Consider the following 18563-nt stretch of genomic DNA (forward strand, 5'->3'; position numbering starts at 1 on the left):
CTTTGAGACTAACTGAAAGAAAGAAGTTGGGAGCATGAGCTTTTGTAGACCTTAGCCTACTTCCTCAGATGCTTTTGGCAAAGTGGAAGCCAAGGACAGATATGTATATGCCATAGGTATGTGAGAATGTAAATTTGAATTCAAAATTCTTTCGGTATGAAAATGAAATAACAACTCCAGTTTTAACAATGGCCATTTGTGGACAAAGGCATCACCATTGGATATGGAAATGAGATGGCAGGATCAGTTTGGCAATATAAAGTAGCCTATAGGTGGGGAGAATAGATGAGTCTGGGATGCCCCCCTGAGGATGGGGTCAGATAGTGTTGAAATGTGTAGTGAGCCAGGAAGCCATTGTCCCTGTTCAATCCATTGCTGAGGGACTGTAGTTTGAGGATCAATTCTAATTCTGCTGTTTCTCTTTCTACCTTTGTAGTTCTTCTGTTCAAGGACAACTGTTCTGAGGACTGACAACAGTCCTTGAACAAAAGAACTACAAAGGTAGAATGGCTATGTCTTTGTCCACAAATGACCATCATTAAAACTGGAGTTACTATTTCATTTCCATACCCAATGGATTTTGAATTTGAATTTGAATTGACATTCTCACATACCTATGGCACATATCTGTCCCTGGCTTCCACTAAGCCAAAGTCCCATTAAATACAGTGGCATAGTAAAATGGTGTCCATATAAAAAATGGCAAAATCAAGGTTTGCTTTTTGGAATTTATATATGTTTTTAATATTTTCAAGCCATGGATGCTTGAATCTGTGGATATGGAGGGCCAACTTTAGTAATAATAATAAAGAAGAGAGAGGTTTTGCAAGACGTCTTGTTTTCACTGATAGCAATATCTCAATTTCCATTGATCAAAGGGTGGACAAACCTATGAGAGACATCTATAAGAAGAGCTGATTTTTTAATCTGTTTGTTTGTTTGTCTCACTAGGTACAATCTACTGTTCCGATTACTCCTGCAAGGAAAAAACAGGCAATTGAAGAGCCTGCGGCACCACCAGTATTAACAACAGGTAGGTTGCTGACTGGCTAATAAAATTTCAGTTGCAGACTGATGAAGTGGACAAGCTGCTTGAATTAGTCAATCCCATTAGATGTAAACTTGACCCTTCCCCTTCTTGGCTGTTATAAAATTAGGAGGAGCAGACTGGTCGGGGGGTCTAGATCAGTGACGGTGAACTGATAGACTCTTCACCATTTGGGTTGCCCTTCTCTGGACACGCTTCAGCTTCTCATCACATTGGCCTTTTTAGCTGCCGCATCACACTATTGACTCTTGTTCAGCTTGTAGTCTGCTAGGACTGCTAGATCCCTTTCACACGTTGTCTCATTAAACCAGGTGTCCCCCATCCTATATCTATGCATTTATTTTATTTTATTTTATTTTATTTTGCCCTGTGTTGAAATTCATTTTGTTAGCTTTGGCCCAGCTTTCTAATCTATTCCAGTCATTCTGAATTTTGATCCTGTCCTCTGGGGTATTAGCTATTCCTCCTAATTTGGTGTCATCTGCAAATCTGATAAGGTTGCTCCCTATTCTTTCATCTAAGTTATTGATAAAGATGTTGAATAGCACTGGCCCCAGGACAGAACCCTGTGGGACCCCACTGGTCACTTCTCTCCAAAATGAAGAAGAGCCCTTTGGGTTTGGCCAGTCAACCAATTACAAATCCACGTAACAATTGCATTGTCTAAGCCACATTTTATTAGCTTGTTTGCAATAATGTCATGGGGACCTTGCCTTACTGAAATCAAGATATGCAATATCCAGAGCATTCCCTTCATCTACCAAGCTGGTAATTTTATCAAAAAAGTGATCAGATTAGTCTGGTATGACTTGTTTCTCTGAAACCCATGTTGACTTTTTGTGATTATGGCATTCCCTTCTAGATGTTTTCAGACTCTCTGTTTAATGATCTGCTCTGGAATCTTTCCTGGTATTGATGTCAGACTAATTGGACAATAATTGTTGGGAACTTCTTCTTTTTTCCCTTTTTGAAGATGGGGACAACGTTTGCCCTCCTCCAGTCTGCTGGGACTTCTCCTGTTCTCCAGGAGTTCTCAAAGATTATTGCCAATGGCTCTGAGATTACATTTGCCAGTTGTTTTAATACCCTTGGATGTCATTCATCTGGTCCCGGAGACTTAAATTCATTTAGATTAATCAGGTATTCTTGTACTATCTCTTCACTTATTCTGTGCTGGATTTCCTCTATTGTGTCCTCTGCTCCATTTTCCTCAGGTTGCACACCCTTTGCCTTTTCTGAGAAGACTGAGGCAGGCATAGAAGGTGCTGAGTAATTCTGCCTTTTCTTTGTCCCATGCTAGCATTTCGTCATCTTCTCCATGTAGTGGACTTACCATTTCCTTCTTTTTGCTGCGAACACAAAAAAGCCCTTTTTATTGTTCTTAACCTCTGTAGCAAGCCTGAGCTCATTCTGTGCTTTAGTTTTTCTAACTTTTCCCCTACACGTGCTCAGTATTTGTTTAAATTCTTCTTTGGTGATTTCCTCCTTTTTCCATTTCATATACATGCCCTGTTTAATAATTAGCTCCCTTGAAAGTTCTTTAATCATCCATCCTGGTTTCTTGAGACACCTGCCATTTTTCCTCCTTGTTGGAACAGTTTGAAATTGTGCCTTCAGTATCTCCCTTTTGAGAAAATCCCATCCATCCTGAACTCCCTTCTTTTTTACTATTCCTGACCACAGGATTACCCTCAGTATTTCCCTGAGTTTATTGAAATCAGCTTTCCTAAAATCTAGAATGCGTGTTTGCCTATGCCTGGCTTCTCCTTTCCAATGTATAACAAGCTCCAAGAGAACATGATCACTCCCACCTAAAGATCCCACCACTTCTATCCCATTAACCAGATCATCCCTGTTGTTTAGTATTAGATCAAAAATGATTGATCCCCTTGTTGCTTATTCTACCTTTTGGACAATTAAATTGTCTTCCAAGCAAGTGAGGAATTTTCAGGACCTTAAAGTTTTGGCTTAGTTTAATTTCCAGCAAATATCAGGATAGTTAAAGTCACTCAACACTACTACATCTCTCCTTTCTGAGTGTGTGGTCATGTCCCAGAAAGGCATCATCCAATTCTTCAGTCTGACTTGGGGTTCTGTAATAGACTCCCACAATAACATCCCTCTTGTTTCTTTGCCCTTTAATTTTTATCCAGATGCTCTTCATCTGCCTTCCAGGATTTAAGTCCTGGATCACTTCACAGGTAAGCATACTTGTCATACAAATTTACTGTTTAAATTCAGTATCATTTGGAGCAGGGTTTTTCTTTTTATATTAGAGGCTGTGAAGTACAGTCTTGTTCTACAGTCTGATGGAACAGGACAACTTGTCCCGCTGGATAGGCACTTCAGGACAGGGACCCTCTCTTTGCTCAAGGAAAATGAAGAAAATCATAGAATGATAGAGTCATAGAGTTGGAAGAGATCTCATGGGCCATCCGTGCAGGATTTCCAGCTAGTGGTTCATTCTCTTTGAAAATGTCCATAGAAGGAGGCTCCATCACCAATCTAGACAATTGGTTCCTTTGCAGAACTGCTTTTACTGCCAAGAAGTTCCTATTTGAAATCTACTCTCCTGTAACATCAAACTACTGTATTAGACTTGTGCCTACCCTTTGGGGCAACAAAAAAAAAGTCCTGTGCCCTTCAGGTATTTAAAGAGTGCAACCACATCATTCCTCAATCTTCTCTTTACTATTCTCTGTGCCCTTCAGGTATTTAAAGAGTGCAACCACGTCATTCCTCAATCTTCTCTTTACTAAGCTGAACAAGGCCAGCTCCTTCAACTTTCCCTCATACATTTTGTCATTTGTACCTCTTACTATCCTTGTTGTCCTTCTCTGAACCTGGTCCAACTTGTCTATATCCTTCATAAAATTAACTGTACTCCAGATGAGACCTGGCCAGTGCATAATATAATGGGACTACTGCTTAGAAATTATGCTTTTCTCAGTGCAGTTTAAACAGCATTTGCCTTTTCTGCTGTAACAACACACTGCTGGGTCATGTTCAGTTTATGAACAACAATAATCCCAAGGTCTTTTTTGCATGTAGTATTGCTGGGCCCTGTATCTGGTTCATGTCCAGGCAGAATTGAAAATGCTGGTTTTATCCTGTCTGAATGATTGTATCTCCTTATGTGAGCAAGTGTGTGCTTTAAAGCCCTAAATGGCTTGGGTCCAAACTATCTCAGGGACTGCCTCCTCCCATATAATCCTTCCCGCACACTCCAGTCGTCTGGGAGGAATTTGCTGCAGCCTCAAAGATCTGGGCTTTCGGCTACCTCCCATAGGGCTTTTTCTGTTGTCGCCCCTAGATTATGGAACAACCTGCCGGATGAGAACCGTCAATTGACATCTTTAGACAGCTTTAAAAAGGCTGTCAAGACGGATCTCTTCTGGCAGGCCTTTCCGGGATAGATAGCCCCGGCCTCTTCTTATCCTCCTTGGAAATGCCACCATAGTTTATTGTTTTGTTTTGTTTTTTTGTTTTACTTGTTTTGTTTTGTTTTGGCTTGTTTTTGTCTTGTAATGTGTATGTGTTAATGTTGTTTAATTTGTTGAGGGAATTTTGATGTATAATGTATTGTATTTTATTACTGTTACCCGCCCCGATTGACCTCAAAGGGGCGGGATAGAAATAATAATAATAATAATAATAATAATAATAATAATAATAATAATAATAATAATAATAATAATAATATCTATGCGGGAGGGCTTTCTCTCAGTCCCATCACCTTTGCAGCTGTGGTTGGTGGGGGCTCAGGAGAGAGACTCCTCCATGGCTGCTCCCAGACTGGTGGGACTCCCTTTCATGGGAGATCCTTTTGACCCCTTCTCTGCTTTCTTTCTGCCAGTAAAGGAAGACATTTTTATTTAGACAGACTTTTGAATTAGAGAGATGCTGATAACAGACTCTATATGATTCTGTTTAATATTCACAAATACTGTACTAACTTAACAAATCCATTTACAATGGAAATGTTTACAACAGTATTTGGCACAAATGCAGAATATTGCTTGCTCCACTGCAGTTTCCATTCTCCTCTTTTTAAACACCCAAATTTCAAACATTAGAACAAATATAAGTAATTTATTAAATGAAAAGAAGCTGTGCAAAAAATAAGAGACCTTTTCTAAAAGGTAAGCCTGTTATAACTAACCAGCTGCAGAAAAAATAGAGTTAAGACTACCTTGGTTTCAGTGTGCCCAAGTCACTGTTCTTGCAGTTTTAGTGACCTCTGGGTCACTAACACATATTATGAAATCCCCGTAAATCCAGAAGGACTAGTCACAAACATTTACAAAACCTTAATCAAAGACTCATTTTGTACACAAAAGGGGGAATACTAATTTGGGAATCAAATTTAATAGACTTATTTTAGATGATAATTGAGAAGAAACTGGAATACCTCACTGTACAAACCAGTTTCTGCTCCCTCCAAAGTACTAGTGCTCAAAACAGTTCAGGGGTGCTATCTAACAAGAGTTAAAATATACAAAATTAACCTTTATCAGTATCTCTAGTTAAATGGGTTTGTTTTATTTTAATAAAAGAAAACATTACTTTTTAATTACAGATGTGGATATGAGGTATTACAATGATCTTCTAAGCCCAATTCCTGATGAAGTTGTTTCTGTTGCACTAATATTGGATTGCATGCTGCAGCAGGTAAGCACAATCTTCCATTTATCCAGGAATGAACAAGAAGAAGACTTAGTTGTTGTTGTTAACTGCTGTGAAGTCAACTTTGACTTATGGTGACCCTATGGAACATCCAAGTTTTCCTATCATCAACCACACTACTCATGTCTTGCAGAGTCAGGGCTGTGGCTTCCACCATTGAGTATATCCATCTAGAATGTGATCTTCCTCTTTTCCTACTGCCTTCTGGCTTGTCAAGCATTACAGTATTTTCTAGTGAATCATATCTTCTCATGATATAGCCAAAATACAACAGTCTCAGTTTAGTCATCTCTGCTTCTAGGGAAAGTTCATTTTATTTCTCTTTTTAGCAGTCCATGGAATCCATAGAATCATGGTATCTTCTCCAGCACCACATTTCAAGTAAATTGACTTTATTCTCATCAGCTTTCTTCACTGTCCAGCTTTCACAACCATACATAGAAATAGAAAATATTAAGGCATAGATCATCCTAGCTTTAGTATTCCTTCTGCTTCAGGATCTTGTCTGTTTCCTTCATGGCTGCCTTTCCAAGTTCTAGTCTTTTCTGATTTCTTTATTGCAGTCTCCATTCTGATTAATGATGTGCCTTTGGCCTTGCCAATGTTATCACACCTTGTTCAGACCATTAATGAATCCTGGGTGACTCCCTCCTCAATCCTTTCTACATCCATTGAGATTAAAACTTTCTACAGGATTCATGACTCTGGCCCTTATCACACGAGGGGTTTTGCAGCTCAGATCTGAAGTCACTCCTTGTCCAGCCATGCAAATTCACTTTATAACGTGATATATTATCACACCTGATTGCTTTCTATGAGGAGTCATTCCAAGGCAAATCCACAGTCAAGCCAGAGTGACTCCTCATTTTGTTGAATTCATTTACAAGCGAATGCACAAGAATTGTTTCTAAACTCACTTCAATTTCACTCCGAATTGATCTGGTGTGGAATGCAACTTTGCTTCCGTCCTGGTACACCCTCCCCAAACCTCCAAGGTTCCACATTTCCCATGATGCCGTGCTGCAATTTTGCCCCATATGCTTCCGATACTCTCCCCCTTGCTTCCATTGCTGCCGAGGCGAAATGTGGTTGTTTCTGATGCCACTGGGGAAAGGGCAGAGAGCTACAGGGGAATGAATGTATTCGCATTTTAATGTGGACAGGAGACATGCTGGAGAGGAGGGGGAAAGCAGCTGTTTACGATACCACTGGGGAAGGCTGCTTGTGTGGCTGGAAAAAACGAACTATATATCCCATAGAAAGGGTGCTTGTGTGGCTGCAAAAACGGACCATATCTCCTATAGAAAGAGTGCTTATGTCGCTGCAAAAACGGACCATATCTTCCATAGAAAGGGTGCTTGTGTGGCTGGAAAAACAAACCATATCTCTCATAGAAAGGGTGCTTGTGTGGCTGCAAAAACAGACCATATCTCCTGTAGAAAGGGTGCTTGTGTGGCTGCAAAAACGGACCATATCTCCCATAGAAAGGGTGTTTGTGTGGTTGCAAAAATGGACCAGACCTCCTATAGAAAGGGTGCTTGTGTGGCTCCAAAAATGGACCATATATCCCAGAAAAAGAGTGCTAGTTAGGGTACCAAAACAGACTCCAAAGCCCATAGAACATGAAGCAATCTTTCACGTGAGGCTAGCATTCACGTGAAAGTGGAACCAGGAAGTGGCCCCCTTCTTAACAAAGGTTCATAATGCATTCAGACCCCCACTGAACATGTGCAAGGGTCCCAATTCGAATTGTTGAATCCACATGGTATATACTGGTGTGGTAATTCAATGTGCACTCGCTCCGCTGTAATTACCACAATTTCGTTCTTCACGTGTGATAGTTCATCACACGAATTGCCTTGTATTCTGCTACAGAAGCGCTTCAGTTTAGAGTTCCAGTCTCACGTGTGATAAACACCTCTGATATGCTTCGGCTTGGTCAGCATCTAAAGCTGGATTCGATCACTGTGAATTCGATCAGTCACATGCTTCTTGAAAACAACCCAATATCAGCTGACAAGAAGGGTTTCGGGGCATATAAGACGAGCTGTGTCTAGCACGCACACATGTAGAGTTGAAGCACGTAGGCAGAATGTCTAGATGAAGGTCTGTGAAGAATCTGAAGATCTATGAGGCCTCAGAGGTGTACAGTAAATTTCTTCTCACACATAGAAATGAATATCTGGACAGCGAGGCTTTTCTCAACAACAGGATTTTTAAAATCTTTTTTACAGACCTATATACAAAGATTGCACTGAGTATCAGACAGCTGTCTTGATTACTCACCAGACCAATGTTTCAACAACAGAACAGATCAGACCAGCAAACACCAACAACCAACTGACAGAGAGATAGTAACTCTCTCCCTTATATATATGGTCTTGAGTGAAGTCATGTGACAGCCTTTCCAGCAATGAGACCTGGCTGATTTCATACTCAGTAGGCATACCGTATTGCATCAGACTTTATGCACTGCTGGCTGACTTCACTCACTGTCCTTATTGCATCAGCCTTCCCATGATGCACAGCTTCAAAAATGCAGACTCATGTATTTGCCACTTGAACTGTAATAAACTGTGGTTCAGGTCCACCTAGTGACCACATCCATGTCATTTTCTCAGACCTATGTGCAACATGGTCCTGACAGGGTTCCGAGAGGTGGGCAGGGCTTTCACCAAAATGTATTGCTCTAGAAAGCTTATGTAATGCTCTAGGAAGATCTGAAGGATGTATTGGGCAGAAGCATAATAATCTATTTGTGTGATTACACAGATGACTACTTGAAAAACCACAACAATAGGTCTTCAACCTGTCTGTGATCCTAGGCCAAATATTCCTAACATCTTTGATTCTACTCTGTTTCCTGTTTTTGCATTCTAATCTCCTATGATTAACAAGAAGTGCTGTTTTGGTGTGATCAGTTTCCTCTTGGACTCCCACATATAATTTTGCATTTCTTATTTTTATGCCTCTGTAGTTGGAATACTAACTTTGATTAATATCACAGAATCATATAACCATCCAGTCCAACCCCCTTCTAGCCTAGCTTTCTAATCTATTAAGGTCATTCTGAAGTTTGATCCTGTCCTCAGGGTATTAGCTACTCCTCCTAATTTGTTATCATCTTCAAATATAGGTATGCTCCCAATTCTGTCATCCAAGTCATTGATAAAAATGTTGAACATCACTGGGCCCAGGACAGCACCCTGTGGGACCCCACTGGTCACTTCTCTCCAGCCAGCCCCCGCCCCCCCGCTGCCCATGTATAGTTTTTTCCTTCCCACTGTTAGGTCCTTGCACTATTTGCCTTCTTTCTTCTATACCAATTTGATTATTATGTTCAGCCCTTAGTGAACTCCTGCCTTCCAAGATATTGTCTCCTTCCACAACTTATTCATCATACTGATCAGTTTTACCTGACACTGTTCTGGGGGACTGGAGACGGAAGTGGCAGGGATGAGGAGGAGGAGGGAGAAAGAGGATGAGGAAGTGTGGAAAAGAGGAGGAGGAGGAAGGAAGGAAAAGGAGGACGAGCGGAGGTAGCATGATGGAGGAGGGAGGGAGAAGAGGAAGAGAAGTCTCCTTCTTTAGAAGTCCAGATACTGGATGGCCATCTGTCAGGGATGCTTTGAGAGTTCCTGCATAGTAGGTAGTTGGACTGGATGGCCCTTGTGGTCTCTTCCAACTCTATGATTCTATGATTCAATGTTTATTTCTTTACTGGTAAACTGTCTTTACATATTACTGTCTATTCTGTGAGCTTTCAATAGCAATATGCCATTGGAAAAAATCTGCCATCTGAATTTCTTCCTTTGTAAAGCAAATACTGTAGCTTGTAAGGTACTGTATATAGATGAACATTTTGCCTCCTTTAAAGCTGCTCCACAGAGGCAAATGATATTTAAAAATATGTCTTCTTCCTAGATCTTCCAGCATATTGTATAGTAGTTTGAATGTTGGACTAGGACTCTGGAGATCAGGGTTTGAATCTTTGCTCAGCTTTGGAATCCCACTGGGTGACCTTGGGCAAGTCTCATTCTCTCAGTTTAACCCCCTCTCTGAACAAATCTTTTCAAGAAAATCCTGTGATAGGTTCACATTAGAGTCATCACAAGGCAGAAATTACTTGACAGCACACAACAACAACAATGAATTCTTTTAACTACTTGAGGAATACTACTTGAAGGCACACAGACAATTGAGCAGTACATGACATTGATACTTTAGTTTGCATTGCTTTAATATCTTTAATTTCCCTATAAAATGTGTGTTTACACCTGAGCAATGATACAATGAAATAAGTGTGTTTTTGTGTTCTAGGTCATTGCGTCAGAAGAAAACCTTACACCACCCAGTTTGGTGGTTCCAGAGCCACGTGAAGATGGGCTGGATCATGCGGTAGCATGTCATATTCTTTCAATTCTTCCTTCTCTTGCCCTTCCTGAGATTGGAAAAAAGGTTTGTATTGCCTACTATAATTGTTTCTTTCATGATAAATTAATTGGCACTGTTTAAAATGTTTATTATCTTTCATTAACAGAATCTGTATAACTCTTTTTATCCTGAAAATGAAGAAAAAAGGATGACTCTCAGATGGCCCCTGCTACTGAATTATCATGATACTTTGTCTCAAAAGCTGCACTTCTTAAAGGTATAATGTAATATAATTAGGTTTAGATGCCTGTCCCATTACTAAGATATTACTAATTTATACCCACACATTCCCCAGAACTTGGATTCAAGGTGGCTTTCAGCACTTAAACAAGTACAGATAAAAACTGCAATCAAAAATGAAAGTTAAAATGCAGTTAAGCTATCTATAGAATCAATTATACATAGAAATTTTGAATTACCAATCACAGAAAATGGTTAAGGAGGGTAGGAATATTTTCCTATAAATTTCCCTAGACTTAAAAGGCAGTTGTAGACAATCTTGTTTTTAAAGACTGTAACAGGTTCCTCCCAGAGGACCTGAGTGCATAGGGTGGATTATATGGGAGGAGGCAGTCCCGAAGATAGTTTGGACCCAAGCCATTTAGGGATTTATAAGTAATAACCAACACCTTGTACTGGGCCCGGAAAATAATGGGCAGCCAGTGAAGTGATATTAAGATCGGTGTTTTGTGGTCTTTTCTAGATGTACCGGAGACCAGTCTGGCTGCCATATTCTGTACTAGTTCCAGTTTCTGGGTCAAGCACAAGGGTAGCAGTCAGAGGTGCACTCATTTACAACAGATAAATTCTGTTTGCCACATGGCAGATTGCTGTGCCAAAATCTTTTCAGGTTCAATAGCTCTACAGAGACACGCCTGGCTCAGATCTTTGGGGCTTTTGGATCAGGCTAGGTCTGCCTTTGAAGGTATGCGATTTGATGAAACAGGGCTGTTCAACAAAGGCAGAGATGGCAAACTAGAGCATGCATAGAAAATGAGGACTATAGCCAGGAAGTATGGTATGCCGTCTTATTAGCCTCATACACCTAGAACTCTGGTACCATCCTGTGCATTGCTCAAGATGATCTTTCAGCCCTGCCTTTACTCATTGATGGTTTCCTTCCAAATCCTCTTCTTCTTTGGGGAAATGCAAATTTGGGGTTTTCTTGGCTTCAACCCCAGTATAAGAAAAAGATGCAAGATCCCCCCCCCCTCAAGAAGCAATTTTGACAGGTATGTCAGCCCTCTTCCATCTCTTCCTACAGTCTTCGGAAACATACTACCTACCATCATGTATAAACGTTTATCACCATTGTCTCTTGGGTGATCAGTATTATGTTGGGGAAGGGAGGAATATGCCATTGAATTCTATGAATACTGCCCAACAAATTACATGTGATTCACTACTCCTCCATCAGCAATCCTTGAGGAGGTATTCACATGTTCACCCAAGAGTGCTATTGAGCCTGTCCCAGTTCATTGTATGCACCAGGGATTCTTTTCCTGCTATTGTATTGTCAACGAAAAGGATGGTGGACTAAGTCCGATCTTGGACCTCAGAGCTGTCAATTCCCACATCCCTCACAGACTTTTCTGGATGGTATCAATTTCTTCTATTCTCCCATTACTGCAGGAAGGAGGCTGGTTTGCCACATTTGTTCTGAAAGACACATTTCCACACTGGGATTAGAGAATCTCACTGGTGATTCTTGTCATTTGCCATAGGAAGAAGGGCTTTTCAATTTTGAGTTTTTCAGCCTCTCCACAGCAACCAGAGTGTTCATGAAGTGTATGGCAGTTGTAGTGGCATGGATGAGACAAAAGAGTATCGTCATTTTCTCTTACATAGATGATTGGCTTTTTGTGGCAAATTCCCCTTGAGGGCTTTCTCATCACATGGACTACACATTGTTGCTTCTCACCTGCCTAGGTAGCTTTGTCAACCAGGAAAAAATCAAATCTCATTCCATCTCAAGAACTGACATTGATAGGGATGATGCTGAAATCAGTCAGTCAAATTTATTGCTTTTGGCCAATGGCCTTTGCATAAAACAATATCACAATAACAACAAAGTACATACATATTATATTTGCAACATCAGTCTTATGATTATACAGCAATTTATGATTTACAAAATTGAACATTTAAAAAATTTAAGATAACTATAATTTTAACTTGCAGTGATCAGTATACAATGATTTAATGAGGAATAACAAATGGCTGTCAATATTTGTCATTTCCAGTTTCTGCCACAGTAAGTGTCTGAAAATTGAGTCAAACGCTGACTTCAGATCAATGAAGGCAAGAAATTTTTTTGCTTCAGGTTATGGACATATTTACACATTAGGAAATTCAGCACAAAGCACAAATAATTGTTGACTTCCCTTTTTGGAAACCAGCTTGTACTTCTGATAATAATTTTGTCTATCTGCCCATTTTTCTATCTTTTTGAGGAGGAACCTGATGTACAATGTAGAAGAGATGTCCAAAAGACTAATGGGCCTATAATTGGCTGGGTCCTTCTTGTCACCTTTTTATATATAGGGGCAATAATAATCAGTTTCCATCCCTCTGGTATACAGACAGGACCAGATTGCCTGGCTTCTAGTAAGAACCATATTGTTTGGCTGGTACAGTGTAATGCTCAATGCAACCAAATATTACTACCCAGCAATGAAGCTCAGTCCTTTTAACCACACTTAAATGAATGAACCTGTTTGTTATAAAGGCTAATTAATACTAGCCCTTAAATCTGTTTCCAAACTATTGTAAAATTAGGGCCATAAAATTAAAGATAAAGCTACCAATTGAGACAATCTTAAAACTACAATTGACATTCAAAATACACTTGACATTGATTTAAAACAAGTGTCGCTTACTTAAGTTCCAGGCTCACCTATTATCTTGAGCTTCAATAAGAAAAAATGGTTTTACAGTCTAAATTTCAGCCTGCTCAAATGAGGTGTAGGTTTTGTTGCCCTCTCGGTCCAAATTTCTCCGTCTCTAACAACTCTGGGCTTACATCAGTGGTTGTTTCTTGTCTTTATTTGCTATTCTCCCACACTCTTCTATCAAGCACCAGACAGAAGCCAAATGGGCAGTGTCCAGCGCTACTGATTTGACTTATACCTGATGTTATATAGCCTGCTGGACACACCTCTATGCAGGCTTCTGGGGCTTGGTCAAGACAAAGTGGACAAAGTGGTAAACCCAAATATCAATATATTCTCCCTCTGGCCCAGGCCCAAACCTATTGTTTCACCTACAGGCAGTCTCTCTCAGACAGGCTTTAGGTTTTCTAAAAATCTGCTTCATTCATCTTTAATTCTTATCAGTTCTTCTTTTGAAGCAGACCTTTTTAATAGGAGGGACTATTCCCTGGGATTCCATAGTGGTAAAGTTCAGAGTGGCCATGAAGGTTTGCTTTTGTTCTCTGAAATGCCATTCTCCAAAATATTTCTGACATGTTTGGTTCTTTTAAATGAAATCTGGGGCTTTTCTTGACAAGCTGGAATGTGCTGAACTATGTGCCAATGTTTTTAGATGAAACTCTGTACCACAACCACCATCCACTGAAGTCATTAACTCAAGTTTCCTCAGCAGAAGCCCTGCCCCTTTGGACAATGCAGTTAGAGAGAGCAAAACTCACAAAATCACAAAAGGATACCTCCAAATAGCTTAGCTACATGATCAACCTTAATTCTAAAAACACAACCTTGCCTTCTTCTGTCACTTTCAGAGACTACGCTCCAAAGATTGAAGTATCAGGTACAAGGAGCTAGGAGTTGCTACTTGTCCTCTGTAAGGAAATACAGTGCCTAAATCCATTCTACTCTTAAAACGTGTGCCAATGCATAATTGTTTAGCTAGGTCATAATGACATGAATCAGAGCAGATTCTTTTTTCCCCCATTCAGGATGGAATTAGTTGGCGGTTCAGAACAAACATAGGGTTACAGTAGCCTTCCAGTGATTTCACAATACAGTAACTATGAACCTTACTTAAAAAGTGTGTCCTTGCCCAGAAGTTCAGTAATCCAGTTTTTAGTTAAATTGTACTCTTCTAAACTTTTTAGTTTAAATAATACCATTGACATAAGCTTGTGTTTGATATACTTCTCTTCACTTCAGATACAAGATGGTTTAGACCCAGAAAAGGTTGAAGATGAAATGATGAACCAGCTGCCATTGATGAATCTTCTTAAATTTCCTCTTCCACCACCTGGAAACAATACAAAACGCCTTGCCAGGATTCATGAGCTAATGCATTATTGTACTAGTGGTAAAATCATTCACTTACTATCTTACTTTGTAGGCAGTTTTCTGGAAGGTCCAAAAATGTTGTTGTAAGACAGGAACAGGGAATATACAACCTGCAGTGTTGTTTCACTGCAGCCTCCATAATTCTTGACTACTAGCTGGTTGGTATCCAATAGGAGGGCCACAGCCTCCCCACCTGTTATAAGAGGTTATAAGAGGTTCATGGGTCAACAGAGGCTGTCTTTGTTCAATACACAATAGGCCCTTTTATTTATACAAGCTGTTGAGAGACTAATGTGAAAGCTGTTAATTATAGTGGTGGGGTTTCCTGGCAAGTTAAAAAAAAATCAGATAATAGATCTCGTTGCTAATCACAGACAGAACTGTCCTGCTGCTTGTTTGCCCAACCCATGAAATTGATTGTAAAATACACATAATTCTTAGTTGCCTTCTGGATGGCATTTCAGACCAATTATTGATCTTGCCCATGGAGAGTGCAGGGCGGATTGTGTAGGGAGAGTCGTTCCTTCAAGTAACTTGGGCCCAAGCCATATAGGGCTTTAAAAGTAATAACCAACACTTTGTATTGCGCCCAGAAGCTGATCAGCACCCAGTGAAGAGATTTTAATATTGGTGTTATGTGGTCAAGCCTAGATGTTCTAGTGACCAATCTGGCTGCAGCATTTTGAACCAGTTGAAGCTTCTGAACTTGGTACAAAGGTAGCCCCATGTAGAGCGCATTACAGAAATCTAAACTAGAGATTATCAATGCGAGTACCACTGCTTCAAGGTCCTTTTGGTCCAGGTAGGGGTGTAGTTGGCATATCAACCGAAGTTGGTACCAAGCACTCCTAGCCGTCGCATCTACTTGAGATGACAACTGCAGAGACAGATCTAGGACTACTCCCAAACTGCGAACTTCGTCCTTTAGGGGAAGTGTGACCCCGTCCAGGACAGGTTAGCAGACTTCCCTGCCTGAACCTAGGGATCCTATCGCTAGTACCTTCGTTTTCACTGGATTCAGTCTGAGTTTGTTTTCCCTCATCCAAGAGAGCACAGGTCAGGTTTCCTGGCCTCAGTGGTTACCTGAGCCAGTCCCTGACTTGGTGTAAATATGGATCTGTACTGGTGCCAACCTGGGACCTGCGATCTGTGCATGTTCCTTGCCTTGCCACACCATTGCTTTCATAAGATGTTAGGCAGATTCTGAAGCTGTCCATAGTGTGGAAAGGAAGAATAGTTTTGGGGTCCAGTCCAACCTGGGAGCTCAGGGTAACCTTTCCACCAGAAGAGAATCAATATTATTTGACCCTGCCTGTTACTGAAGGGAAGAGGCTAATAGGAAGGTCTGGAAGGCCCTTGAAAAGATACCTAGAAGCAAAATGGCTAAAAAAAAAACCCTCTCTCTTTTTTTTTTTTTTTAAAAGGAGTAATTTGCATATATAAAATAAGTGTGACAACTAAACAATATTCATTGTACATTCCTTATCACATAAAACATTTTGCTGTTATTTTGACAGAAATGTCAAGATAACTTAACCATACAGAGAATTTTATTTTTGTGTCATGATTTTCCTGCAGACCACATGAATTGGGCTGAAGTAGAACGAGCTTTTAAAGTGTTTACATTTGAAAGTCTGAAGCTGACAAGGGTAGACGATTCTGGACAATTAGAAGGTCCTGGCACAATGCTTGGCGGTGATTATGAGGTCTCCTATATCCCATGGGATAATCCTGCTAGATTTGCTATGCAACTGAGGCAAGAAATAACTGGAAAAAGCATTTCTGAACAAAGTATCAACAAATCAGGTAAAGTAGTTTTATATGTGTTATCATTAATGTATTAAAGCATGTTATTGTCTGAATTATTACTGAACGTATGATGCACCCTATGATAAAATATGAATAGTGAAAGTACTTGATCAAAAAGACGTTTTAAAGAAGCATTAGGCCCTATACAGACAGCCAAAATAAAGCTGCTTCAGTTCACTTTGGAGGTATGGTGTTTCAATGATGCATGTGTCCTAAGAGTCTGGAAGCTGCACCAAAGCTGCACTCCAGTCCTTAGGACTGGAGCGTGGCTTTGGTGTGGCTTCTGGACTCTTAGGAAGCATGTATCATTTAAACAGCATATTTGCAAAGTGACTCAAAGCAACTTTATTTTGGCCTGTCTATATCATTCCATTAGTAAACTTCATCTTGGCCTAGTAGTACTTTCCAGAATTTCAGACATGCCCTCCCTTGCATTCTGTTCTTCCTCCACCTCTCTGAATGAGCTGGTGTTCCTCTTCTCTGACCTCTCCCTTACAATGGTGAAAGGTAGTACCACTAAGATGGCTGTGCATACCCAGTGTACCTTGGCTGCAGAAGAATTAGATTTTTTTGAAAGACTTCATTAAGGCTAGGGAGAAAGAAACAGCTAAGCACTGTTGGCATGAAGAAGAGCCACAACCGTGTACAAACATATATACAGATAAATAGGAATCATAAGTGTGGGAATACAAAGAGATTATTGTAGCAAGAACACTGAACTAAGGGGAATGGCTTGTAGGTATGTTTGGTTCTGATCTAGATATTCAACAGAATGAAGCAATAGGTGTCTGGGGAGATAAAATGGATTGATGATACACTGGAACAGGGCAATTTGGTATTATAGTCATTAGAATGCAAAAGTATGTAACAAAGCAAATTATTGTTGGAGAATTTGGCCTTGGGCTTTTTCTATCTTAAGTCTAATGAAGAGGGTGTATGGGTGGTGTGTTCATGTATATAAAATTTATGTTTTTCAGATTGGATTCTTGATAAAAGTGGAAGGGACCAAAGAAATTCTCTTGAAAACAAGGCAAGAAGTAACTTGAAAGTAGTGTGTGTCCTAGTGAATTATGTTTGTGCAGCATATACCTATAGATTCGAAGCTGATCTTTAGGATTTTATATCGTAACAAAAGAGGGATAGGATCTTCTCCTGGGAGGTTGTTTCACTGTGAAATTAATATTTTGGTTTTGTTGCTTGAAGCAGTATCTTCTTGCATCTTAGATACAAAGATGGGAATATTCCTTGGTATTACAATAGCCATGGCAGAGGTGGCACCTTGTGTAAATTTCAGAGTGCACCCTTTACAATATTGATTTCCTTGGAGCTTTGACCCAGAATATGATTACCAAAACAAGCATGTCACATCTCCCCACTGGGTGAGATTACGGAGATTTTATGCATTTTAAAATTACTTTTCACATTTTATGATTTAAAATCATAGAATCATTGGGACCACAAGGATTCCCCTGCCATGCAAGCCCCAAATTTAGTTAAATGTGACTAATGTTATATACCTCTAAATGTTTCATAAGGTAATTGTGGAGACAGATTTAGCAGCCATACAAAAGACACAGCAGCGATGTTTGAAAGAATGGAGTTTTGCGGAACATTTTCAACCACATCTTCTCTTCCAGGTATTTTTGGTCTGCTTTCTGTATCATTGATTTGTCCTTAGTTGCTGCTTTAAAGTTTTGCTTTTCTTCTAATCACCCCCCCCCCCACCACACACACACAGGGTCTGATGTTTCTGTTCATCTTTGGCATCACCAATGATACGTCTGTTTATTGGAAGGATTTTCCCACTGTCACTTTTACCATCACCATTTTGATGTAGCATGAGGAACACAGGAGTTGAGGTAGTTAAATAAAGAGAGTGTTAAGAACTTCTGAGTTTCTTCTTGTAGGAAGAAGAAATCTAGTGTTCTGAGTCAGCAACTGTTCTCCATTTGGTTTTGTATCCTAAAATTCATTTCAGGACAATACTATCAGCGAGTCACTGGGTTACTGAGAGCCTGTACAGACTGGTGTTACACGCCAGCGTGGCGGTGGTGTGGGTGCATCACAAACGCACGCCAGCTGTCCCCACACCAGCATCACACGTCACATGCTCAGTTGCACGGTGGGGAGTACAGCAGTGCTCCTTTGGCACAGCATTTAAATGTGCTGTGGCAAAGGAGCACTGAAAAGCTGCCGCAACGGTGACTAGGGTGCCCTTTCCACGCGAAAAGAAGTTGCTTTTTGCAGCTTCTTTTTGCGCCACAGAAGGGCCAGATCAGGGCCATGATGTGTGGTTGCCGCAGCCCTGATATGGCGAGGAATCT

The 18563-nt window shown here is 40.3% G+C and overlaps 1 protein-coding gene across 1 annotated transcript in view; it reads left to right on the plus strand.

Annotated features, from left to right (window-relative positions):
• The first annotated feature begins 957 nt into the window (after positions 1-957).
• LOC121924211 (sperm-associated antigen 17-like) overlaps positions 958-18563 on the plus strand; it is a 99589-nt gene continuing 81983 nt past the window's right edge. Inside the window, exons 1-8 of the mRNA XM_042455411.1 lie at positions 958-1033; positions 5628-5719; positions 10055-10192; positions 10275-10385; positions 14299-14449; positions 16009-16236; positions 17217-17269; positions 17775-17876. Of these exons, the coding sequence (XP_042311345.1) occupies positions 5636-5719; positions 10055-10192; positions 10275-10385; positions 14299-14449; positions 16009-16236; positions 17217-17269; positions 17775-17876 (867 nt within the window). The 5' untranslated portion in view covers positions 958-1033; positions 5628-5635. The remainder of the gene's footprint in view (positions 1034-5627; positions 5720-10054; positions 10193-10274; positions 10386-14298; positions 14450-16008; positions 16237-17216; positions 17270-17774; positions 17877-18563) is intronic.

Source organism: Sceloporus undulatus, chromosome 2 (genome assembly GCF_019175285.1).
Source record: "Sceloporus undulatus isolate JIND9_A2432 ecotype Alabama chromosome 2, SceUnd_v1.1, whole genome shotgun sequence".
In the NCBI taxonomy this organism is placed as follows: Eukaryota; Metazoa; Chordata; class Lepidosauria; order Squamata; family Phrynosomatidae; genus Sceloporus; species Sceloporus undulatus.